Source organism: Oncorhynchus mykiss, chromosome 9 (assembly GCF_057628025.1).
Source record: "Oncorhynchus mykiss isolate SJ-2025 chromosome 9, ASM5762802v1, whole genome shotgun sequence".
NCBI classification, from domain to species: domain Eukaryota; kingdom Metazoa; phylum Chordata; class Actinopteri; order Salmoniformes; family Salmonidae; genus Oncorhynchus; species Oncorhynchus mykiss.
Genome location: NC_143030.1, coordinates 13,294,546 through 13,320,498, shown reverse-complemented (window position 1 = coordinate 13,320,498; position 25,953 = coordinate 13,294,546). Strand labels below are relative to the sequence as shown.

The window sequence follows — 25,953 nt, the reverse complement described above, 5'->3', positions numbered from 1 at the left end:
TGCACCAACCAGCCAGCGACACTCCCTCATCCTCAAACTGGACGGTGCAAGGTCTCCCCGGAACTCCCACAGCCGTAGCGGCTGTCAACGGTTTAAAATTGGGTTTCGGTCCAATAATATGGAAAAAGACGGATGGAAATACTGATGACAGTCCGAAAGATCGCCTCGATTTGTACGATGGTACGGTATTTTTCTGTTTTTACAATCCGTGCTTTCCTATGCGATGATGTTCCCCTTGCAGCTAGCTAATTGGCGAATGCTAACAGGACATGACTGAGGTTTTCCAGAAAGTTGTCTCGTTATCCAGCTAGCTAACGTACCTAGCTAGAGCTCTAGAGAGAAACAAACATTTTAATAAATAGTTGGCTGTAATTGATACATTTAGAGTTGTTGAATTTCAAGAGGGCAAAGTATCACCACCGATAGAATAACCCGTTTATTTCGGATCACTAGACTACACGGACTTGTTTTGAAGTGAAGCTGGATGAACAAGTATCTAGTTAAGCTAACAAGCTAGCTAACGTTAGCTCGCAAATAGCCTAGCCACGAGATGACGCTAGCTACTTATCAATAATACAAAGTTGTCTTGACAGTTACTTGGCGAACTACGTAGCTTTCTCATTCATCGTAGGCGTTTTTATTTGATCAAATCGTTTATAACCTAGTTAGCTACTAGTAACGTTAGTGAAATCATATTGCTCAACCTTTCAACTTCAACTAACTAAATTGTAGATGGCCGGCTAGCTACTACTGGACATATGCTTGCCAACAACATTCCTCTGGCTAGTTAACAAGATTTTAGTAACACAGCTAGTTAACTAACGTTAGCTGAGTTCAACAAGTTAGCTATGAAAAGGCAGCAATGCAACGTTGCAGAGGTCAGAGGGAGTTAAAGGCGCTGCGCGGTTTATCTGGCATTGGCTGTGCAGTATTTACTGTGATTAGGGCATTCATGTTTCTTGCACTTCTCAGCGCTGTTGTGAAGGAAGTTGACATGGAAGTGAATTTGTGTTTTATACAAGGACCTCCCGCCCCCATCTACGGTCAACCAGTCAGCTTGTCACGTCAATGTGGAACTATACTGAGCCCTCCCCATTGTTGCAAAAAAAATTAGGGGCGCGATGCGGTATAGCGCTCAAATTGGCATCTGTGTGCCTCTGGAGGCTTCGGAATTGCGTCACACCATCCATATGGCTGCTCCGACCACCTCACAGATCAAGTATAAATTGTATCTTATATCAACCTGAGCGGCGGTGCACTGGGATATGGCCCGTGACGTGAACGGCCAAAAGCGATGAGGGAGGAGCGTCCATCTCAAATAGAACAGTAATCTGCTCTGCTGGGTCACGTTGTCAACAATGCAGCATGGTACATCTTTCAGAAACATGCTAAATCAATATTCCATCAAATGTGTTCGAATTTTCAAACAACACTGATCAAAAATTAAAGCAACATGCAACAATTTCGAATAGTTTACTGAGTTACAGTTCATATAAGGAAGTAAGTCCATTGAAATACATGTATTGGGCCCTAATTTATGGATATCACATGACTGGGAATAAAGACATTTATTTTATTTAACCAGGTGGGCCAGTTGAGAACAAGTTCTCATTTACAACTGCGACCTGAACAAGATAAAGCAAAGCAGTGCGACACAAACAACACAGAGTTACACATGGAATAAACAAACTTACAGTCAATAACACAATAGAAAAATCTGTATACAATGTGCAAATGAAGTAAGGAGGTTAGGTAATAAATAGGCCAATTGTGGTGAAGTAATTACAATTTAGCAATTTACACTGGAGTGATATGTGCAGATAAGGATGTGCAAGTAGAAATACTGGTGTGCAAAAGAGCAGAAAAACAAAAACATATGGGAATGAGGTAGTTGGTTGGATTGGCTATATACAGGTGTTGGCTTTGGGGATGACCAGTGAGATATACCTGCTGGAGTGCGTGCTACTGGTGGGTGTTGCTATAGTGACCAGTGAGCTGAGATAAGGCGACGTTTTACCTTGCAAAGACTTCTAGATAACCTGGAGCCAGTGGGTTTGGTAACTAATATTTAGCAAGGACCAGCCAACGAGAGCATACAGGTCACAGTGGTGGGTAATATATGGTGCTTTGGTGACAAAACGGATGGCACTGTGATAGACTGCATCCAATTTGCTAGTAGAGTGTTGGAGGCTATTTTGTAAATGACATCGCCAAAGTCAAGGATCGGTAGGATAGTCAGTTTTACGAGGATATGTTTGGCAGCATGAGTGAAGGATGCTTTGTTGCGAAATAGGAAGCCGATTCTAGATTTAACTTTGGATTGGAGATGCTTAATATGAGTCTGGAAGGAGAGTTTGCAGTCTTACCAGACGCCTAGGTATTTGTAGATGTCCACATATTCTAAGTCAGAACCGTCCAGTGTAGTGATGCTAGTCGGGCGGACAGGTGCGGGCAGCGATCGGTTGAAGAGCATGCATTTAGTTTTACTAGCATTTAAGAGCAGTTGGAGGCCACGGTTGGTCACAGATACACACCCCTACTTAAAAAAAAAAAAGGAATCAGAAAACCAGTCAGTATCTGGTGTCACCACCATTTGCCTCATGCAGCGCGAAACGTCTCCTTCACATAGAGTTGATCAGGCTGTTGATTTTGGAATGTTGTCCCACTCCTCCTCAATGGCTGTGCGAAGTTGCTGGAGTGTGGCGGGAACTGGAACACGCTGTCGTACACAAATCCAGAGCATCCCAAACATGCTCAATGGGTGACATGTTTGGTGAGTTTCCAGGAATTGTGTACAGGTCTTTGCGACATGGGGCCGCTCATTATCATGCTGAAACGTGAGGTGATGGCGGTGAATTAATGGCACACTTAAGGGCCTCAGGATCTCCTTACGGTATCTCTGTACATTCAAATTGCCGTTGAGAAAATGCAATTGTGTTTGTTGTCCATAGCTTATACCTACCTATACCATAACCCCAGCACCACCACGCGTCACTCTGTTCATAAGGTTGACATCAGAAAACCGCTCGCCCACACTACACCATACACGTTATCTGCCCGGTACAGTTAAAACCGTGATTCATCCGCAAAGAGCACACTTCTACAGCGTGCTCCATCGAAGGTGAGCATTTGCCCACTGAAGACGGTTACGACGCAGAACTGCAGTCAGGTGAAGACCCTGGTGAGGACGATGAGCTTCCCTGAGACGTTTTCTGACCGTTTGTGCAGTAACTCTTCGGTTGTGCAAATCCACAGTTTTATCAGCTGTCTGAGTGGCTGGTCTCAGATGATCCCACAGTTGAAGAAGCCGGATGTGGAGGTCCTGGGCTGGCGTTGTTGTATGTAGTCTGGTTATGAGGTCGGTTGGATGTACTGCCAAATTCTCAACAACAACATTGTAGGCGGCTTATGGTAAAGAAACATTACATTCTCTGGCAACAGCTCTGGTGGACATTCCGGCAGTCAGAATGCCAATTGCCCCCTCCCTCAAAACTTGAGACATCTATGGCATTGTGTTGTGTGACAAAACTGCAAATTTTAGAGTGGCCTTTTATTGTCCCCCAGCACAAGGTGCACCTGTGTAATGATCATGCCGTTTAATCAGCTTCTTGATATGCCACACCTGTTAGATCAATGGATTATTTTGGCAAAGGAGAAATGCTCACTAACAGGGATGTAAACACATTTGTGCCCAATTTGAGAAGCTTTTTGTGCGAATGGAACATTTCTGGGATATTTTATTTCAGCCCATGAAACACTTTACATGTTGCCTTTTTATATTTTTACTCCGTTTTTATTGGGAAGGCAGATGAAGCATTTTTACGTTTGCGTGTGAACCCTGAATCCTAATTACTCCACGTGATTAATATAGCCTAGGCTAGGTCACGTTGGTTTTGTGCCAACTTCGCTGTCGGCCAGAACGGGGCAGCTGGCTCACGCCTGGGAGGCAGCCTGGTTCCAAAAAACAATGTAATCACTTCTGACCCTGTGCAAACTCCTCCCATAGGCGTATGCAGGGCCAGAAAATTGAATCCCCTCAATGCTTGTTAGCTTGAGTTTAATTGGTTTACGTAGCTATCAGCTCGATTCTATGGAATGGCAGAATGCTGGTTGGCTGTATCTTTCTAGAATACCTGGAGAGACATTCCACACGAAATGCAACTCAACCAGTTTCCTCTGGTCTCTCTGTCTAAACATCAGTTGCCAGGCAACGAGACACCAGAGTGCCACCCTCTGTTTTATAATCACATTGTCAGGGCTACCCACATTTGACAAACAAGTGACAGTTTGTTTATTTACATCAACTCCCATGTCACTGGCAAAGAAGTGCATTATCAGGGGACCGATTAAGCCAGAACTGTAATTTGGCTGAGAGGAATGAAGGATATCAGGGAGAATTCTCCCACACAGCCTTTTTATTTATTTTTTATTTAGAGTGTGCGCTGAGGGGGTTAGCTAGCCGGTTTACCCCTGTGTGTGTGTGTGGCCTGTCGTCCGTCTGCCTCTGCATCTTCTACATCTGTTGTATCATATGGAATCATCACAGACAGACAGACCCCGATTATTTAGTCATTCAATCAGCTGTTGTATGATGATGCCATAGACTCTAGAGCATGCTAATGCATGCATGGTACATGTGCAATGATCAATAAGTACTAGGGGAACCAACCACGGGGATAGATATCTGTTCCATTATGACATCAGAACGCTGTCACAATCTAGTAGTCCATCTATCTCTCTATGGGACCACACCTTCTGTCCCAACATGATACTGTACTAGTGGAGGCCCAGGCAGATGGTGCACTTCATACCCTGTAAAAGCATTACATAATTGTTGTGAAATATTGTTGCACATCGCAAAGATAACTTAGGGGGTCAAATGGGGTCGGGATACCTTTGTAGCGCTGGCCGGAGAGGATGTGCCTAGGCTACGCCCCAATAAGTATACTAGCATACTATGTTCAATCCAAGCATACTAACTTCTTAGATGTGCCATACTCAGGGGTCAGATAGCCTAGTTAGATTCACCTGTTGTCCCAATATGCATACTTAATAGCCTATAATGCTTGTAAAGATTCCATGAATGCTATACAGTTTGTGTGGATTTTGGGATGCTTGGCCTGCCTAGAAAACGGCCTGGATCACAGTGTCTGCTTGGCCGGCCTGGATCACAGTGTCTGCTTGGCCTGCCTAGAATACGGCCTGGATCACGGTGTCTGCTTGGCCGGCCTGGATCACGGTGTCTGCTTGGCCTGCCTAGAATACGAGCTGGATCACAGCGTCTGCTTGGCCTGCCTGGATCACAGCGTCGGCTTGGCCTGCCTGGATCACAGCGTCTGCTTGGCCTGCCTAGAATACGAGCTGGATCACAGCGTCTGCTTGGCCTGCCTGGATCACAGCGTCGGCTTGGCCTGCCTGGATCACAGTGTCTGCTTGGCCTGCCTAGAATGCGGCCTGGATCACAGTGTCTGCTTGGCCTGCCTAGAATACGGCCTGGATCACAGTGTCTGCTTGGCCTGCCTAGAATACGGCCTGGATCACAGCGTCTGCTTGGCCTGCCTAGAATACGGCCTGGATCACAGCGTCTGCTTGGCCGGCCTGGATCACAGCGTCTGCTTGGCCTGCCTAGAATACGGCCTGGATCACAGCGTCGGCTTGGCCGGCCTGGATCACAGCGTCGGCTTGGCCTGCCTGGATCACAGCGTCGGCTTGGACTGGATCACAGCGTCGGCTTGGCCTGCCTGGATCACAGCGTCGGCTTGGCCTGCCTGGATCACAGCGTCGGCTTGGCCTGGATCACAGCGTCGGCTTGGCCTGCCTGGATCACAGCGTCGGCTTGGCCTGGATCACAGCGTCGGCTTGGCCGGCCTGGATCACAGCGTCGGCTTGGCCGGCCTGGATCACAGCGTCGGCTTGGCCGGCCTGGATCACAGCGTCGGCTTGGCCGGCCTGGATCACAGCGTTGGCTTGGCCGGCCTGGATCACAGCGTTGGCTTGCTAAAATCAATGTACCTGTAATACTTACTTTCTCTTCCAGGGCGCCAATGCCTCTGCTTTGGAGAAGGAGATTGGACCAGAACAGTTTCCCGTTAATGAACACTACTTTGGATTGGTCAACGTAAGTACCAACACAACAAGATTAACAATAGCTATTGGTGAAAGTTTCCCAGCATGCACCTGCACCTACACAATATTTACCAATTGTTACAGTATCATGGTAACACTTTTGCCAACAATCATAACACAAGACTTATCACGTGCTTTCTCTCTCCTCTCTCTCTTCCTCTTTCCTCTGCTTCTCCTCTCTCCTCTCTCTCTTCCTCTTTCCTCTGCCTCTCTCTCCTCTCTCTCTTCCTCTTTCCTCTGCCTCGCTCCTCTCCTCTCTCTCTTCCTCTTTCCTCTGCCTCTCCTCTCTCCTCGATCTCTGCCTCTCTTCCTCTCCCCCAGTTTGGGAACACCTGCTACTGTAACTCGGTGCTGCAGGCCCTCTACTTCTGCCGTCCGTTCAGGGAGAAGGTCTTGGCCTACAAGGTCCAGCCCAGACGTAAAGAGTCACTGCTCACCTGTCTTTCTGACCTCTTCAACAGGTAAAGGGAGAGAATATTCTGAATGCTCAGCTCTGCTCCTATCCTCTTGTGTGAACCCATTTTAAAGGGTGCTTGGAACCAAACATAGATAACGGGGGAAAAGGCCAGCACTCACTTGGATATAAGATGCAATACATCTTTTACAGCATCGCCACGCAGAAGAAGAAGGTGGGAGTCATCCCTCCCAAGAAGTTCATCTCACGTCTGAGGAAAGAAAACGGTGAGAGGGGGATGGGGGGGAGGGAGGGAGGAGTGATGGGGGAGAATAATGTATCTATAAGGAAAGTGTATTAACTGACACGGTTCAGAACTCTTCCTCCTTCATCACTCCCTCCAGAGCTGTTTGACAACTACATGCAACAGGATGCCCACGAGTTCCTCAACTACCTCCTCAACACTATCGCTGACCTGCTGCAGGAGGAGGAGAAGAGCCAGGAGAGACAGCAGAATGGAAAACTGTTACAGAACGGAGGAGGAGGAGGAGTTGGGGGCAGTAGCGGGACGGGAGGAGGACAGGGTGAGGAGGGGGAGAAGACACAGCAGACCTGGGTCCACGAGATCTTCCAGGGAACCCTAACAAACGAGACGCGCTGCCTCAACTGTGAAGCTGTAAGTGGAGGGAGATCCAAGATGGAGACTGTTAATAGGGTGGTGAATGGGGCAGGGAGCTGTAATGGAGGCCAGGCTATGCCAGTTTCCAAATACTATACTGTGTTGGGGAGATCCAAGATGGAGACTGGTATTGCATTTGAAATAAAGGAAATGAATAGGCCCAGAAGCTCTAATGGATATCTGCCTATGCCAGATTTCAAATACTTTTAATGGGAGAAGGAGAGCCAAAATGGAGACTGTTATTGGATTTGAAATGCTGGAAATCAATGGGGCCAGGAGCTGTTTCCTGATACTGTACCGTGTTTAGAGTTAATGTAACCAGTGTCCTGCCTGTGTCCAGGTGAGCAGTAAAGACGAAGACTTCCTGGACCTGTCTGTAGATGTTGAGCAGAACACCTCCATCACACACTGTCTCAGGTAGGTGTGTGTGTATGTGTGTGTGTGTGTGTGTGTGTGTGTGTGTTGGCTGCCTCAGTGTTCCTACATCAGTCAGTTTGACAGGCACACTCAGAGGTCTGACACACTGATATGACTTCTACCCCCCCCTCTGTCTCTCTTTCTTCTTTCTCTCTATGTGAGACGCACATCTGGAACAAACAATTGTTGAATTGGAGAAAGTGTTAGTGAAAATCGTCACTGTTTCTTCTCTCCACAGGGGTTTCAGCAACACAGAGACACTATGTAGTGAATACAAGTACTACTGTGAACAGTGTCGGAGTAAACAGGAAGCACAGAAAAGGTGAGCTGGCTGGTCTGAAAATGGATTAAGACAGCAGGTGGATTTGACATAGATGATGACGAAGGCCTGGAGTTTTCCATGCTGGTAAATACAGGCTGACACTACAAAAATGGCCGCTGTTGTTGCTCGGAGAAATGGTTTGTTTTGAAAAGTGCATTATGTTTTTTTTACTTTGATGCTGCAGAGTGAGTCATGTAGTTCGTTTGAATACAGCTCTGTATACCAACTGGCTGACGTACTAACTGTGGCTTGGCCTGGTACGTGTTCAGATGTTAATAAGTGGACTTGATCATCTCTGTTAGTGTATTTTATTAGGATCTCCATTAGTTGTTGTGAAAGCAGCAGCCACTCTTCTTGGGGTCCACTAGAAACATGACATAATACAGAACATTAATAGACTAGAACAGCTCAAGGACAGAATTACATACGTTTGAAAACGTCTCACAGCCTACATATCAACACAAGCCATCTAGGTCAAATAAGGGAGAGGCGTGTGAGGGGTGCTGTGTATCTTGGGTTGAATACTTAAACACTCCGACTAAGGGCCCCATACATCCCAGCCCAGGCCTCTACTCCCCCCTAAAAAAGCCCACTTCATTTGGGCGGTGCAGGAATGGAAAGGCTGCAGTACCTAAAGCAGTGTACAGCGTGAGCTGCGCCCATTTCCCAGACGCAGACCGGGGTACAGAAATGTAAAAGGAAGAGAAATGTTCCCACTTAAAACACACAACATCGGAGCAGTTTCCTGCTGCATCGCCTTCCTGTCGTAACGTACGAATGAATATAGGATGCATGTGATGATCCTGGTGCTACATCTGAAGACGTTTAAACCCCAACATTAACACAAATACTATATTTTATATTTGAGTCATTTAGCAGATGCTGTTATCCAGACGTACAGGAGCAATTAGGGTCAAGTGTCTTGCTCAAGGGCACAGCAGATTTTTCATGTAGTTTGCTCTTGGCATTCGAACCGGCAACCTTTCGGTTTCTGGCCCAACACTCTTAACCGCTAGGCTAGCTGCCGCCCTACTAACGGTAACACTGTTGATGGTTGTTGTTGTCAGGATGCGTGTGAAGAAGCTGCCTATGATCCTGGCCTTGCATCTGAAGAGGTTTAAATACATGGACCAGCTGCAGCGCTACACCAAGCTGTCCTATCGCGTCGTCTTCCCTCTGGAGCTCCGCCTCTTCAACACCTCAGGAGACGCCACCAACCCCGACCGCATGTACGATCTGGTCGCCGTGGTCGTCCACTGTGGAAGGTAAAGAGAGTAATGACATCACTATACCCCATAATGACATCACTATACCCCATAATGACATCACTATACCCCATAATGACATCACTATACCCCATAATGACATCACTATACCCCATAATGACATCACTATACCCCATAATGACCACACTATACCCCATAATGACCACACTATACCCCATAATGACCACACTATACCCCATAATGACATCACTATACCCCATAATGACATCACTATACCCCATAATGACCACACTATACCCCATAATGACCACACTATACCCCATAATGACCACACTATACCCCATAATGACCACACTATACCCCATAATGACATCACTATACCCCATAAAGACCACACTATACCCAATAATGACATCACTATACCCCATAATGACATCACTATACCCCATAATGACATCACTATACCCCATAATGACCACACTATACCCAATAATGACATCACTATACCCCATAATGACCACACTATACCCCATAATGACCACACTATACCCCATAATGACCACACTATACCCCATAATGACATCACTATACCCCATAATGACAACACTATACCCCATAATGACAACACTATACCCCATAAAGACCACACTATACCCAATAATGACATCACTATACCCCATAATGACATCACTATACCCCATAATGACATCACTATACCCCATAATGACCACACTATACCCCATAATGACCACACTATACCCCATAATGACCACACTATACCCCATAATGACCACACTATACCCCATAATGACAACACTATACCCCATAATGACAACACTATACCCCATAATGACATCACTATACCCCATAATGACCACACTATACCCCATAATGACCACACTATACCCCATAATGACAACACTATACCCCATAATGACATCACTATACCCCATAATGACCACACTATACCCCATAATGACATCACTATACCCCATAATGACCTCACTATAACCCATAATGACCTCACTATACCCCATAATGACCACACTATACCCCATAATGACCACACTATACCCCATAATGACCACACTATACCCCATAATGACCACACTATACCCCATAATGACCACACTATACCCCATAATGACATCACTATACCCCATAATGACAACACTATACCCCATAATGACCACACTATACCCCATAATGACATCACTATACCCCATAATGACGTCACTATACCCCATAATGACAACACTATACCCCATAATGACCACACTATACCCCATAAAGACCACACTATACCCAATAATGACATCACTATACCCCATAATGACCACACTATACCCCATAATGACATCACTATACCCCCATAATGACAACACTATACCCCATAATGACATCACTATACCCCATAATGACATCACTATACCCCATAATGACATCACTATACCCCATAATGACCACACTATACCCCATAATGACAACACTATACCCCATAATGACAACACTATACCCCATAATGACCACACTATACCCCATAATGACAACACTATACCCCATAATGACAACACTATACCCCATAATGACCACACTATACCCCATAATGACCACACTATACCCCATAATGACAACACTATACCCCATAATGACAACACTATACCCCATAATGACAACACTATACCCCATAATGACAACACTATACCCCATAATGACAACACTATACCCCATAATGACAACACTATACCCCATAATGACCACACTATACCCCATAATGACCACACTATACCCCATAATGACCACACTATACCCCATAATGACCACACTATACCCCATAATGACCACACTATACCCCATAATGACCACACTATACCCCATAATGACATCACTATACCCCATAATGACATCACTATACCCCATAATGACCACACTATACCCCATAATGACCACACTATACCCCATAATGACAACACTATACCCCATAATGACAAAAATAAATCATGTTATTAGAAATAAAATACAGAAATATCTCCTACGTAGGTATTCATAAGAGTCAATACATGTTAGAATCACCTTTGGCAGTGATTACAGCTGTGAGTCTTTCTGGGTAAGTCTCTAAGAGCTTTCCACACCTGGATTATACAATATTTGCCCATTATTATTTTTAACATTCTTCATCATCTGTCAAGTTGGTTGTTGATTATAACACATTGTATTCAGGGCATAAAATGTATTTGTTTGTCACATTTTGTTTGTAGTATCAATCATTCAATCAATCAAATGTATTTATAAAGCCCTTTTTACATCAGCTGAAATCTCAAAGTGCTGTACAGAAACCCAGCCTAAAACTCAAAACAGCAAGCATACAGGTGTAGAAGCACGGTGGCTAGGAAAAACTCCCTAGAAAGGCCAGAACCTAGGAAGAAACCTAGAGAGGAACCAGGCTATGAGGGGTGGCCAGTCCTCTTCTGGCTGTGCCGGGTGGAGATTATAACAGAACATGGCCAAGATGTTCAAATGTTCATAGATGACCAGCAGGGTCAAATAATAATAATCCCAGTGATTGTCGAGGGTGCAACAGGTCAGCACCTCGGGAGTAAATGTCAGTTGGCTTTTCATAGCCGATCATTAAGAGTATCTCTACCGCTCCTTCTGTCTCTAGAGAGTTGAAAACAACAGGTCTGGGACAGGTAGCACGTCCGGTGAACGGGTCAGGGTTCCATAGCCTCAGTATTACTTTAGTGCCTTATAGTAAACAGGATGCATGTTTTGGAATATTTTTATTCTGTACAGGCTTCATTTTGTCATGTAGATCAGTATTGTGGAGTAACTACAATGTTGTTGATCCATCCTCAGTTCTCCTGTCACCATTAAACTCTAAGTGTTTTAAAGTCGCCATTGGCCTCATGGTGAAATCCCTGAGCGGTTTATTAACGACTCCTGTATCTTTGTTGTAACTGGGTGTATTGATACACAACTGGAGTTAATAACTTCACCACACTCAAAGGGATATTCAATGTCAGTTTTTAAAATGTATTTTAATTCATTTTTAATCTACCAATGGGTGCCCTTTTGCGAGGCATTGTAAAATCTCCCTGGTCTTTGTGGTTGAATCTGTGTTTGAAATTCACTGCTCGACTGAGGGACCTTTAGGTAATTGTATGTGTGTGGGGTACAGAGATGAGGTAGTCATTCAAAAAAATTATGTTGAACACTTGCAATTTATGTGACTTGTTAAGCTAATTTTACTATTTAAGTTATTTAGGCTTGCCATTACAAAATAGTTGAATACTTGACTCAATACATTTCAATTTTCATTTGTTATTAATTTGTAAACACAAAAACAAACACAAATCCACTGACATTGTTTGTAGGCCAGTGACACAATCTCAGTTGAATGAGTTTTAAATTCAGGCTGTAATGTAAAATGTGGGGAAAGTCGAGGGGTGTGAATACTTTCCTCTCTCTGTCCACAGTGGTCCAAACCGTGGTCATTACATCACCATAGTGAAGAGTCATGGGTTCTGGCTCCTGTTTGATGATGACATCGTAGAGGTAAGGAGGGATTGACCTCTTCAGTATCTCTCTCCCACCCTCTATTTCTTTCTCTCTTCTCTCCTCTCTCTCTCTTCTTCTCTCTCTCTTCTTCTCTCTCTCTTCTTCTCTCTCTCTTCTTCTCTCTCCTTCTCTTCTCTCTCCTTCTCTCCTTCTCTCTCTCTTCTTCTCTCTCTCTTCTTCTCTCTCCTTCTCTTCTCTCTCCTTCTCTCCTTCTCTCTCTCTTCTTCTCTCTCTCTTCTTCAATCTAATATTAGTCTATAGTACACCCATGTAACACTCAAACTGGGTTCTCAAATTATGGTTTAACACTAAAAGCACAGATGATGTATTTTGGACATCATTTGAATTTAAAAAATTGTAATATCTCTGTTATTTTTGTTGTTGTCATGTCCCCCTCGGTCCTTGACTTCCTAAATGAGTCTTTAACAAACTACCGTTGGTAGAATTTTTATATCACAAACTGCAGTTTTAGGATGACATGTCATCCCCCCCCTACATGTCATCCTCCCCCCTACATGTCATCCCCCCCTACAATTCCCTCACCCGACAGTTGGCTGCATCTGACAATGGCCCATCGAAACTACGACATAACTCTATCGAAACTAATTTCACACACGCAATAATAGCTGTAGCCTTAAGACAATAATAAATTGACAATAGTATCAATTGTCTTGTGAAGGAAGAGACTGCAGAGCAGCGTGGGTAATTGACAAAGAAAAAAAATCTACTTTTTTCAAATGATCCTACAGAGGTTTGTGACTGGTCGTTTTCTATTGAAAAGTTGGATTCTAAGGTTTCTAAAATGCCTACATTTGTCAAACGACTCTTAAAATTGAGCAGATCGGCTCCATTTCAAAATATCACTTTTGTCGAATAACCGCAATTCCTCGTTCCATACTTGAGCTCTCGTGGCACCATATATATTTTTTTATTTAACTAGGCAAGTCAGTTAAGAACAAATTCTTATTTTCAATGACGGCCTAGGAACAGTGGGTTAACTGCCTGTTCAGGGGCAGAACGACAGATTTTTACCTTGTCAGCTCGGGGATTTGAACTTGCAACCTTCCATTTACTAGTCCAACGCTCTAACCACTAGGCTACCCTGCCGCCCCTTAGTAGACTACGCTACTAAGCACAGACTAGTAACATGATAAAACTTAAAATATGCTGTTCTGTTCTTTTGAAATCCTTTTTCTTACTTTAATAATGTTTTCTAACACCTGCCTTTAACAGGGGCTCACGAGTGGCGCAGCGGTCTAGGCACTGCATCTCAGTACTCGAGGCGTCACTACTGACCCTGGTTCGATTCCAGGCTGTATCACATCCGGCTGTGATTGGGAGTTCCATAGGGTGGCGTCCTTAGGGTTTGGCTGGGGCAGGCCGTCATTGTAAATAAGGATTTGTGCTTAACTGATTTGCCTAGTTAAATAAAACAAGATAATTAATGAATTTCTTTGTGCTGGTGTAGAACACTGAAATGCCCCATCCCCCCCCTCATTTCTACATATAGCCTATTGTAACAAACTATTGAAATTGCTATTGTGTTCTTAAAAATGTTTTTTGTATTCTATTGTTACCTAAGACCTTCATAAACACAACCAAATGATTATTATTGCGATAGCCTATATTGAATGTATTTATTAGGCCGTTAGAATGTTGATGCCCCATAAGGCTTAAACTGGGATGCCTTGAGGCCATTCCGGTGTTAAAGATGGGGTCTGCCGGAGGCTAGCAAAACACAGCGGTGAAATAAACAGTTGTTTTTACGGATCGGCCAAGGCAGTAACTGTCTCTGCAGGCGCCTCCCATAATGATGTGTTGTCAACAACTGACACAATTCATCACTTTCACACTCCTAGTGTAAACCATTAGATCTCAGATTCTACTAACTCATTCCCAGCATCCATACAGACCCATCAGTCCACCCCCCCCCCCCCTCTACCAGACCTGGGTTCAAGTACTATTTGCAATCGTTTCAAATACTTTATCTGGGCTGAATATGCTTGCCTGGCACAATGGAACCAATTAAATGCTCTCAAGGAGTGCAAATCCTACCCATCTGGCACTCCAGGCAAGCCAGAGAAAACGCTAGAAGTATTTGTTAGATTGTTGCTCCCAATGGTGTGTCTGGAATGCCGTGCTCCTGCTCTGGTCGACCCAGATAGATCCTGGTGGCTGTGGGAATAATGGAGAATTTTAGGGAGCGGGAGAGACGCTGGGAATACCATGAGACTGGGAATATCAGTTTTAGATGAGTTAGTAGACCGGGGGATTGTGGGAGAGAAAGGGTAAAGGTGTGTGACGGGCTGTAGGGGTTGTGCGTATGGGTAGTCTCTGTCTCTCACACAGTCATATCACAGGATGAACTACTTCACCCCCTGTAAAAAGTGAAGCTGGCCTACTCTGTGTCTGTTGAAAGGCTTTCAGCCCATGTCCAATAGTAAGAAGTCCACGCAGAGCCATGTACGCTGATGGTGTTCAGACCCCTTCCCTTTTACACATTTTATTATGTTGGTCTTATTCTACAATGTATTACATCTGTTTCCATCTCAACCAGCTACACACAATACCCCATAACGACAAAGAGAAAACAGGTTTTTAGATTTTTTTTTTTTGCTAATTTATTAAAAATAATTAACAAACCTTATTTACGACCCTTTGCAATGAGACTCAAAAAATTGAGCTCAGGTGCATCCTATTTCCATTGGTTATCCTTGAGATGTTTCTACAACTTGATTGGAGTCCACCTGTAGTAAATTCAATTGATTGGACATGTTTTGGAAAGGCACACACCTGTCTATATAAGGTCCCACAGTTGACTGAAAACCAAACGAGGAGGTCAAAGGAATTGTCCATAGAGTTCCGAGACAGGATTGTGTCGAGGCACAGATCTGGGGAAGGGTACCAAAAATGTCCTGCAGCATTGAAGGTCCCCAAGAATATAGTGGCCTCCATCATTCTTAAGTGGAAGAAGTTTAGAACCACCGAGACTCTTCCTAGAGCTGGCCGCCCGGACAAACTGAGCAATCGGGGGAGAAGGGCCTTATTCGGGGAGGTGACCAATGGTTACTCTGACAGAGGTCCAGAGTTCCTCTGTGGTGATGGGAGAACCTTCTTCCAGAAGGACAACCATCTCTGCAGCACTTCACCAATCAGGCCTTTATGGTGGAGTGGCCAGACGGAAGCCCACTCCTCAGTAAAAGGCACATGGCAGCCCGCTTGGAGTTTGTCAAAAGGCACCTTAAGCACTGTGGTCTGATGAAGCCAAGATTGAACTCTTTGGTCTGAATGCCAAGCGTCACGTCTGGCGGAAACCTGGCACCAAACAGTAGTTTATGGCTCAGTTTCAAATGTACCCACAGTGGTATGTTATAGCCATCGAGGGGCCTGCTTTTTCCATTCGGTGTAGATGCTTCCAATAGGCACAGCTCTAGGATCAGCTTACTGGGTTTTCCCAGTGTAATCATTAGAGGGGAGAATTCAAAACTGATCGAAGAGCAGTGTCTAGGGGTTTTTCCACTATGGGAAAGAGTCCCATCTGAACAACTGGTGGACGTGCAGGATCTGGCTGAGTGATGGAGTTTCCGCTGGGCTTGGTAACATGTTAACTCCAAGACACTGGTCTTGGATCAGGTTTGGGTTTCCCCTTTGAATGGTTAAGGTTTAGTGTCAGTAGGCTGAGCCTAGATCCAGTGTTTCCCCTATATGCATTTAGCAGCAGCGCACCGCCGCTGCAAAGAGAAAAAATCAATAAATCAATGTGTGTGATTTTTATTTGTTATTTCTTGGGGGATGCTAAAATGTTTTCAGTGTAAACTGAAACAACTAAATCCAGATATCCAGATATTAAGTATGTAGAAAATATAATGGAGCTTTATCGTTTTTAAATAAGAATCTTTGAGAACTAACAATCACAAAAATAAAAACTAGACGGGAGAATAAAAAAATGTAATGTCCTGCGTCCCCCGTTTCATTTCTGTTTGAGTCACTCTGATAAGAACACTGCATAAGCCAAACCAAAATGTGTAGAATTTCAGGAAATTAGCTTTAAAACAGCAACATTTTGTCTCTGCGGCTAAGAGGGCCACTAAAACCGTGCCATTGGCCACGCCCCCCCCCATCCCCCCCTTACTAACTCTGCCACCGCTACTGAAAAAAATCATAGGGGGAAATACTGCTAGATCTGTAGCTAAGGGGAAACTTGGAACTGGAGTGGATTGAATAGTAGACTTGCCTTCATTTTCTCTCCTCTTTCCCCTGTCTCTTTCCACTATTTATCCTCCTCCCTCACCCTCTTCTTTGTCATTTGGCTGGCACTGAAACTGGAGAGCTAGTAAACATTGTGACCTCACTACTCTAGGCCCACAGTTGGTAGAAACACAAGCTATTTATTTTCATTGAGGGTTGTATCCACACGTTTCACCTAGAGCTGGGACGGTGAACCGAAAATGTAAAAAAATGTGGTGCACTTTAATGTTATAAAGTTGTCCGATTTATCGTTTATCGCATCAAGTTATCGCGATATGGATTTTTAGTCCATATCGCCCAGCCCTAGTTTTACCATGAACATTATACCATTCTTAAAGAGTTCCAAAATGTGTATGACCAGTAACACAGAACACAGTAGAAACACAGGGCTCTCTTTACACACGGGGCCCTCTTTACACACGGGGCCCTCTTTACACATGGGGCTCTCTTTACACACGGGGCTCTCTTTAAATACGGGGCTCTCTTTAAACACGGGGCTCTCTTTAAACACGGGGCTCTCTTTAAACACGGGGCTCTCTTTACACACTGGGCTCTCTTTAAACACTGGGCTCTCTTTAAACACGGGGCCCTCTTTACACACGGGGCCCTCTTTACACACGGGGCCCTCTTTACACACGGGGCTCTCTTTAAACACGGGGCTCTCTTTAAACACGGGGCTCTCTTTAAACACGGGGCTCTCTTTAAACACGGGGCTCTCTTTAAACACGGGGCTCTCTTTAAACACGGGGCTCTCTTTACACACGGGGCTCTCTTTATTAACTCTTTACTCAGTACTTTGTTGAAGCACCTTTGGCAGCGATTACAGCCTTGAGTCATCTTGGGTATGATGCTACAAGCTTGACACACCTGTATTTGGGGAGTTTCTCCCATTCTTCTCTGCAGATCCTCTCAAGCTCTGTCAGGTTGGATGGGGAGCTTCACTGCACATGTCTTTTTGGAAAGTTCTCCCATCTCTGCAGCACTCCACCAATCAGGCCTTTATGGTGGAGTGGCCAGACGGAAGCCACTCTTCAGTAAAAGGCACATAACAGCCCGCTTGGAGTTTGCCAAAAGGCACCTAAAGACTCTCGGACCAAGGAAGCAAGATTCTCTGGTCTGATGAAACCAAGATTGAACTCTTTGGCCTGAATGCCAAGTGTCACATCTGGAGGAGTATCATGCTGTGGGGATGTTTTTAGCTACAGGGACTGGGAGGCAAGTCAGGGTTGAGGCAAAGATGAACGGAGCAAAGGACAGAGAGATCGTTGAAAACCTGTTCCAGAGCGCTTAGGACCTCAGACTGGGGAAAAGGTTCACCTTCCAACAGGACAACAACCCTAAGGATACAGCCAAGACAACGCAGGAGTGGCTTCTGGACCAGTCTCTGAATGTTCTTGAGTGAACCCGATCTAACATCCCTGGAGAGACCTGAAAATAGCTGTGCAGCAACGCTCCCCATCCAACCTGACAGAGATTTCGAGGATCTGCAGAGAAGAATGAGAGAATCACCAAATACAGGTGTTCCAAGCTTGTAGCGTCATACCCAAGACTCGAGGCTGTAATCGCTGCCATGTGCTTCAAAAAAAGTACTGAGTAAAGGGTCTGAATACTTATGTAAATGTCATATTTCAGTATTGTTTTTATTTAAAAAAAAATACATTTGCAATAAAATAATGGTTTGTTTTTGCTTTGTCATTATTGTGTGTAGATGATGAAAAAATAAATGAATAAATGTTAATAAGGGTGTCCCTTAATAAGATGCGGGTTAAGTCAAGGGGTCTCAATACTTTCCGAATGCACTGGTGAATTATACGGTGAACTATACACAGGGCATTCAGACAGTATATATGGTGAACTATATATACAGGGCATTCAGAAAGTATATATGGTGAACTATATATACAGGGCATTCAGACAGTATATATGGTGAACTATATATACAGGGCATTCAGAAAGTATATATGGTGAACTATATATACAGGGCATTCAGACAGTATATATGGTGAACTATACACAGGGCATTCAGAAAGTATATATGGTGAACTATATATACAGGGCATTCAGAAAGTATATATGGTGAACTATACACAGGGCATTCAGAAAGTATATATGGTGAACTATATATACAGGGCATTCAGACAGTATATATGGTGAACCAAATATACAGGGCATTCAGAAAGTATATATGGTGAACTATATACAGGGTATTCAGAAAGTGTATATATGGTGAACTATATACAGGGTATTCAGAAAGTGTATATATGGTGAACTATACACAGGGTATTCAGAAAGTGTATATATGGTGAACTATATATACAGGGCATTCAGAAAGTGTATATATGGTGAACTATACACAGGGCATTCAGAAAGTATATATGGTGAACTATACACAGGGCATTCAGAAAGTATATATGGTGAACTATATACAGGGCATTCAGAAAGTATATATGGTGAACTATACACAGGGCATTCAGAAAGTATATATGGTGAACTATATACAGGGCATTCAGAAAGTATATACGGTGAACTATATATATACAGGGCATTCAGAAAGTATATATGGTGAACTATATATATAGGGCATTCAGACAGTATATATGGTGAACTATATACAGGGCATTCAGACAGTATATATGGTGAACTATATACAGGGCATTCAGACAGTATATACGGTGAACTATATACAGGGCATTCAGACAGTATATACGGTGAACTATATATACAGGGCATTCAGAAAGTATATATGGTGAACTATATACAGGGCATTCAGAAAGTATATATGGTGAACTATATATACAGGGCATTCAGACAGTATATATGGTGAACTATATACAGGGCATTCAGACAGTATATATGGTGAACTATATACAGGGCATTCAGACAGTATATATGGTGAACTATATACAGGGCATTCAGAAAGTATATACGGTGAACTATATATATACAGGGCATTCAGAAAGTATATATGGTGAACTATATATACAGGGCATTCAGACAGTATATATGGTGAACTATATATACAGGGCATTCAGACAGTATATATGGTGAACTATATACAGGGCATTCAGACAGTATATACGGTGAACTATATACAGGGCATTCAGACAGTATATACGGTGAACTATATATACAGGGCATTCAGAAAGTATATATGGTGAACTATATACAGGGCATTCAGAAAGTATATATGGTGAACTATATATACAGGGCATTCAGACAGTATATATGGTGAACTATATACAGGGCATTCAGACAGTATATATGGTGAACTATATACAGGGCATTCAGACAGTATATATGGTGAACTATATATACAGGGCATTCAGACAGTATATATGGTGAACTATATATACAGGGCATTCAGACAGTATATATGGTGAACTATATATACAGGGCATTCAGAAAGTATATACGGTGAACTATATACAGGGCATTCAGAAAGTATATATGGTGAACTATATATACAGGGCATTCAGACAGTATATATGGTGAACTATATACAGGGCATTCAGAAAGTATATATGGTGAACTATATATACAGGGCATTCAGACAGTATATATGGTGAACTATATATACAGGGCATTCAGACAGTATATATGGTGAACTATATACAGGGCATTCAGAAAGTATATATGGTGAACTATATATACAGGGCATTCAGAAAGTATATATGGTGAACTATATACAGGGCATTCAGAAAGTATATATGGTGAACTATATATACAGGGCATTCAGACAGTATATATGGTGAACTATATATACAGGGCATTCAGAAAGTATATATGGTGAACTATATACAGGGCATTCAGAAAGTATATATGGTGAACTATATACAGGGCATTCAGAAAGTATATATGGTGAACTATATATACAGGGCATTCAGAAAGTATATATGGTGAACTATATACAGGGCATTCAGAAAGTATATATGGTGAACTATATACAGGGCATTCAGACAGTATATATGGTGAACTATATATACAGGGCATTCAGACAGTATATATGGTGAACTATATACAGGGCATTCAGAAAGTATATATGGTGAACTATATATACAGGGCATTCAGAAAGTATATACGGTGAACTATATACAGGGCATTCAGAAAGTATATATGGTGAACTATACACAGGGCATTCAGAAAGTATATATGGTGAACTATATATACAGGGCATTCAGAAAGTATATACGGTGAACTATATACAGGGCATTCAGAAAGTATATATGGTGAACTATATATACAGGGCATTCAGAAAGTATATATGGTGAACTATATACAGGGCATTCAGAAAGTGTATATATGGTGAACTATACACAGGGCATTCAGAAAGTATATACGGTGAACTATATATACAGGGCATTCAGAAAGTATATATGGGGAACTATATGTCGCTATACGCCTGAAAACATATGGTGAATAATAGGTTATGTCTGTTGTCCTTTTCTAATCTTAAACTCCTCCCTCTTCTTACCTTCTTAAACCTTCTCCTCCTTTATAGAAAATCGACGCCCAGGCGATCGAGGAGTTCTACGGTCTAACGTCGGACATTTCCAAGAACTCTGAGTCCGGTTACATCCTGTTCTACCAGTCCCGGGACTGAACCAGCCAATGGGATTTGGACTCAGCATAGGGAGGGGCTTGGGCTGCCACAGGCCCCGCCCAGCCTACCATCCGTTATAAATATTCAGGCTTTACAGCAGAGCTTTGCACTGTGGAGCACCAGGAAGACGGATGCAGGATCTTCAGCAGACAGGAGCCAACGATGGCCGAGCAACCCATCAGCGTGACAGGATATGACTTCATTGGAGAAGAAGATCAGCGACCAGGGATTGTTATGCTTCGTCATAGTCATCATCATCCTAGTCAAGATCGTCCTGATGGTCTTTCTCCCTTATGATTTTGACGGTAGATTAGAAGATATGTTTGCTTGGCTAGCTCGCCGCTTACATAGCGTGTCGTCATTACTGGTGTCCTTGTCATACATAGTGCCACTGCGGTGGTCTTAAACAGCAGCTTGGTTGGATGAAAAGTAGATCTGCCATTTCCAGAATGTTCTCCTTTTCTTTGGTGTTGTTGGTTTGGAGAGTGGGGTGGAGAGAAGAGTTTGGTCCCTTTTTGCAGCTCAGCAGATCTGGTTGTGTTTATATTATGGTTTGGATGCCAAAAGCTGCACAAATATCTGTTTTTAAAGGGACACGTGTGCTCTCTAGCGCCCCTCTGGCAACAACAGCAAACTACACCACACACACACACACTACAAAACGCCTGCCAACCACATATGTATGTTGTCTGTCTCCTAATCAAGCAAGTTCCTCCATTGGTGTCAATGGCAGTGTTTCAAATGGCACCCTATTTATTTATCTAGTGCACTCCAAACGTACTGCACTAGATATGGAGTAGGTTCTCATTTGGCTCCTCCACTTCCTGTCACCTGATCTGAACCTTCCAATCAGAGCCTGTTGTTTTTTTGAACGCACAAGTTAACCAAACATAGCTGTTGTTTGGTCATGTTAAATATGTGTTACACTGCCAGTTGGAGTAACTAACTTCACTCTTTATAGGCTACGTCCCAATATCTATACCAGCACACTGCTAAGTATGCATGCCCAATATATTCTAAGTAGTATGCTAGTGCAGATTTTGGAACGGAACTGATTTATCAACAGGGAGCAACGTGGAATATGGCCCACTGTTCATAAAGCTTCTCTGAGTAGGAGTGCTGATCGAGTATTGGTTTGGCCATGTAGATTGTAACCAATCAGATTCTTATGGACAGGGACCTGATCCTAGATCAGAGGTTTTATGAATACAGGTCCTGATCCATAGCTCTGACATGGGAGGTGTTTTATATATTATATTAGCTAGGACTAGAGTGGGTCCTGTGTTAAGTTGAATGTACAGTAAGGAACTGGCTTCTCATTGGTTGGCCCGTACACAGGTCCTGGGGTCTCAACCTATCCTGAGCAGTACTAGTTATATATCTGCACCACACATGGCACCCTATTCCCTACATAGTGCACTATTTTTTACTTTGGCTTGTAGGGTCTCATAGGCGCATTTGGAGTGTGGGAGAGTTAAACTCATTAACTTAGGCTTACTGTAGACCTATCTACCTAGTAAGCACTAGTACACTCCTCTAGCCTACAGGCTACTATCTACCTAGTAAACACAAGTACACTCCTCTAGCCTACAGGCTACTATCTACCTAGTAAACACTAGTACACTCCTCTAGCCTACAGGCTACTATCTACCTAGTAATCCCTAGTACAGTCCTCAGAGCCTATATGGTTCACTCTCTCTGAGTCACAAAGGATACCCTATTTCTTGTGTGTGTGTGTATTAAACAGTGGTTTGCCCCCTTTCTTTCTTTATAGGTTATTGCTGACAGTGCGATTGACACACACACACACACACACACACACACACGGCCAACACACTTGGGTTGATTTTTGTGTTCGGAGTAAGCGACCTGCGAACACACACACACACACACACACAGACAGACAGACAGAGCAGGACACAGTACTAAAAAACAGCTTTCTGTAGTGTGTATTCCAGCCTAGCTTAGAGGGACATGAAATGCTGCCTAATGGTCCGTAAATACTGTTCAGCTCTAGCAGCTTCATATGTTACCGACACACTACACTGGTCTGTAATGAATCCTGTTTTACTTCCTGGTTCTGTCTAACGGGGCTTCTCCATCTCCTCTCTGTCTGCAGTGATGTATAAACACTGGTCTGTAATGAATCCTGTTTTACTTCCTGGTTCTAACGGGGCTTCTCCATCTCCTCTCTGTCTGCAGTGATGTATAAACACTGGGTATTTGCTTTCCCCAGTCCAGTCCTTTCACATCAGCGCAGATGAAGGAAAGGAAACTAGAGGAGAGGACACTGCGTTAAACTATTGTGACTCAGCCCCTCCATGTATGAAAGGAGTTCAAAGGTCATTTTAGCTGTTGGGTCTTTTTAGGTTCAGGTTGAAGTTGACCCCCAGGCACAGATCTAGGATCTGTGGGATCTACCTTTACCATTATTCTTCAACTTGACCAATTAGGTTGGAAACCCTCTAAAACAGACCACAGATCAGTCTGTAAAGGGGTTTACAGCTGTTCTGTTTCCTTAAATGTACTGACACATCGTGTCCCAAATGACACCCCTATTCCCTATATAGGGCACTGATTTTGACCAGAGCCCTGTGCACCAGAGTGGGAATATCGGGACGCACCCATACCACCACACCTTCATAAAATGGATGAGATGGAAAGTGATGTTAAACAAGGATGGGGAACAACCAATATTAAAACTAGGGTCTGTTGTTTTTATTTAAGTATAAATATTTACGAATGTTATGTTGACTTTTTCCTAGATGTGTCTTTAAGAAATATATATATATATGTATATTTGACTAATTTAGTCCTACCATTCTTGTGTAGGCATCTGAGATGAATGTGGTTTGGAATTATTTGGGGGTAATGTTCCGTTCCAAATGGTAACCTATTCCCTATTTAGTGCACTACTGTTGACCACGTTTTCCTATAGGGCTCTGGTCTAAAGTAGTGCACTACCCATAGGGCTCTGGTCTAAAGTAGTGCACTACCCATAGGGCTCTGGTCTAAAGTAGTGCACTAAATAGGGAATAAGGTACTGTTTGGAACACATATTTACCATGTGTAAATATAAGATATTATTGTGGTATAATTAATTGCTTGAAATAGAGGTCCATGCGTTAACTTGATCGCTAATGTTCAATTTGGGTCTAGCGTTTTTCTTGACCTCGTGACCTAACCAGGAAAAACTCTGGACCCTAGTAATAGCTACTAACTAATATCTAGGGCCCAAGTTTAGGGAAAACTCCCTGGTCCTAGATATACTACCTGGCCAATATGACAGCACTCCCTCGCCAAACTAAATACATTTTTTTATAAATAATCATGATGCAAAGCCAATATGCTCTGTTTGTACAATCTTCTTCTTTTGAAGGACTTCACAGGGTTGTTTTATCTTTCTAACCAAACTATATTAAAAAGAGTGTGGTCAATTCCATTTCAAATGCCAGTCAACTAAACTTGACATGGGAGACTCGTTCGATGGATGTCCACTTCACTTATTTAATTAGCCATGGATGTAAATGGAATTGAACCTGATTCTGCTCTTCTGTACAAAGTGATTTAAGTACACGTTGAGAAAGTGAGCAGTGTGTATTGGGGGTACAGAGTGGTCTCGGCCCAGGAGCAGTGTGTATTGGGGAACAGAGTGGTCTCGGCCCAGGAGCAGTGTGTATTGGGGGTACAGAGTGGTCTCGGCCCAGGAGCAGTGTGTATTGGGGGAACAGAGTGGTCTCGGCCCAGGTGCAGTGTGTATTGGGGGAACAGAGTGGTCTCGGCCCAGGAGCAGTGTGTATTGGGGGTACAGAGTGGTCTCGGCCCAGGTGCAGTGTGTATTGGGGGTACAGAGTGGTCTCGGCCCAGGTGCAGTGTGTATTGGGGGTACAGAGTGGTCTCGGCCCAGGTGCAGTGTGTATTGGGGGTACAGAGTGGTCTCGGCCCAGGTGCAGTGTGTATTGGGGGTACAGAGTGGTCTCGGCCCAGGTGCAGTGTGTATTGGGGGTACAGAGTGGTCTCGGCCCAAGAGCAGTGTGTATTGGGGGTACAGAGTGGTCTCGGCCCAGGAGCAGTGTGTATTGGGGGTACAGAGTGGTCTCGGCCCAGGAGCAGTGTGTATTGGGGGTACAGAGTGGTCTCGGCCCAGGTGCAGTGTGTATTGGGGGTACAGAGTGGTCTCGGCCCAGAAGCAGTGTGTATTGGGGGTACAGAGTGGTCTCGGCCCAGGTGCAGTGTGTATTGGGGGTACAGAGTGGTCTCGGCCCAGGAGCAGTGTGTATTGGGGGTACAGAGTGGTCTCGGCCCAGGTGCAGTGTGTATTGGGGTACAGAGTGGTCTCGGCCCAGGTGCAGTGTGTATTGGGGTACAGAGTGGTCTCGGCCC

At 43.7% G+C, this 25,953-nt stretch overlaps 1 protein-coding gene across 2 annotated transcripts; it reads left to right on the top strand.

The window, feature by feature from the left end:
• Positions 1–14: 14 nt before the first annotated feature.
• LOC110531427 (ubiquitin carboxyl-terminal hydrolase 12) lies at positions 15–25,012 on the top strand. 2 transcript variants are annotated; one of them, XR_016483088.1, is made up of 11 exons: positions 29–180; positions 6,038–6,118; positions 6,448–6,587; positions 6,734–6,807; positions 6,925–7,196; positions 7,540–7,616; positions 7,855–7,938; positions 9,006–9,203; positions 12,641–12,719; positions 21,469–22,104; positions 22,162–23,717. XR_016483088.1 is itself a non-coding variant. In XM_036987296.2 (10 exons), exons 1-10 carry the CDS (start codon positions 133–135, stop codon positions 21,568–21,570), a joined length of 1,155 nt encoding a protein of 384 aa, XP_036843191.1. In that variant the 5' UTR covers positions 15–132; the 3' UTR covers positions 21,571–25,012. The 2 variants fall into 2 exon arrangements, 1 of the variants encoding a protein (XP_036843191.1); XM_036987296.2 differs by having other exon boundaries at positions 15–180; positions 21,469–25,012.
• The last annotated feature ends 941 nt before the right edge of the window (positions 25,013–25,953 follow it).

Coding starts and splice junctions, on each gene's coding strand:
- LOC110531427 (XM_036987296.2), top strand. CDS start 133: ATGGAAATACTGATGACAGTCCGAAAGATCGCCTCGATTTGTACGATG. Junction 7,617..7,854: donor TCCATCACACACTGTCTCAG/GTAGGTGTGTGT, acceptor TTCTCTCCACAG/GGGTTTCAGCAACACAGAGA. Junction 9,204..12,640: donor GTGGTCGTCCACTGTGGAAG/GTAAAGAGAGTA, acceptor CTCTGTCCACAG/TGGTCCAAACCGTGGTCATT.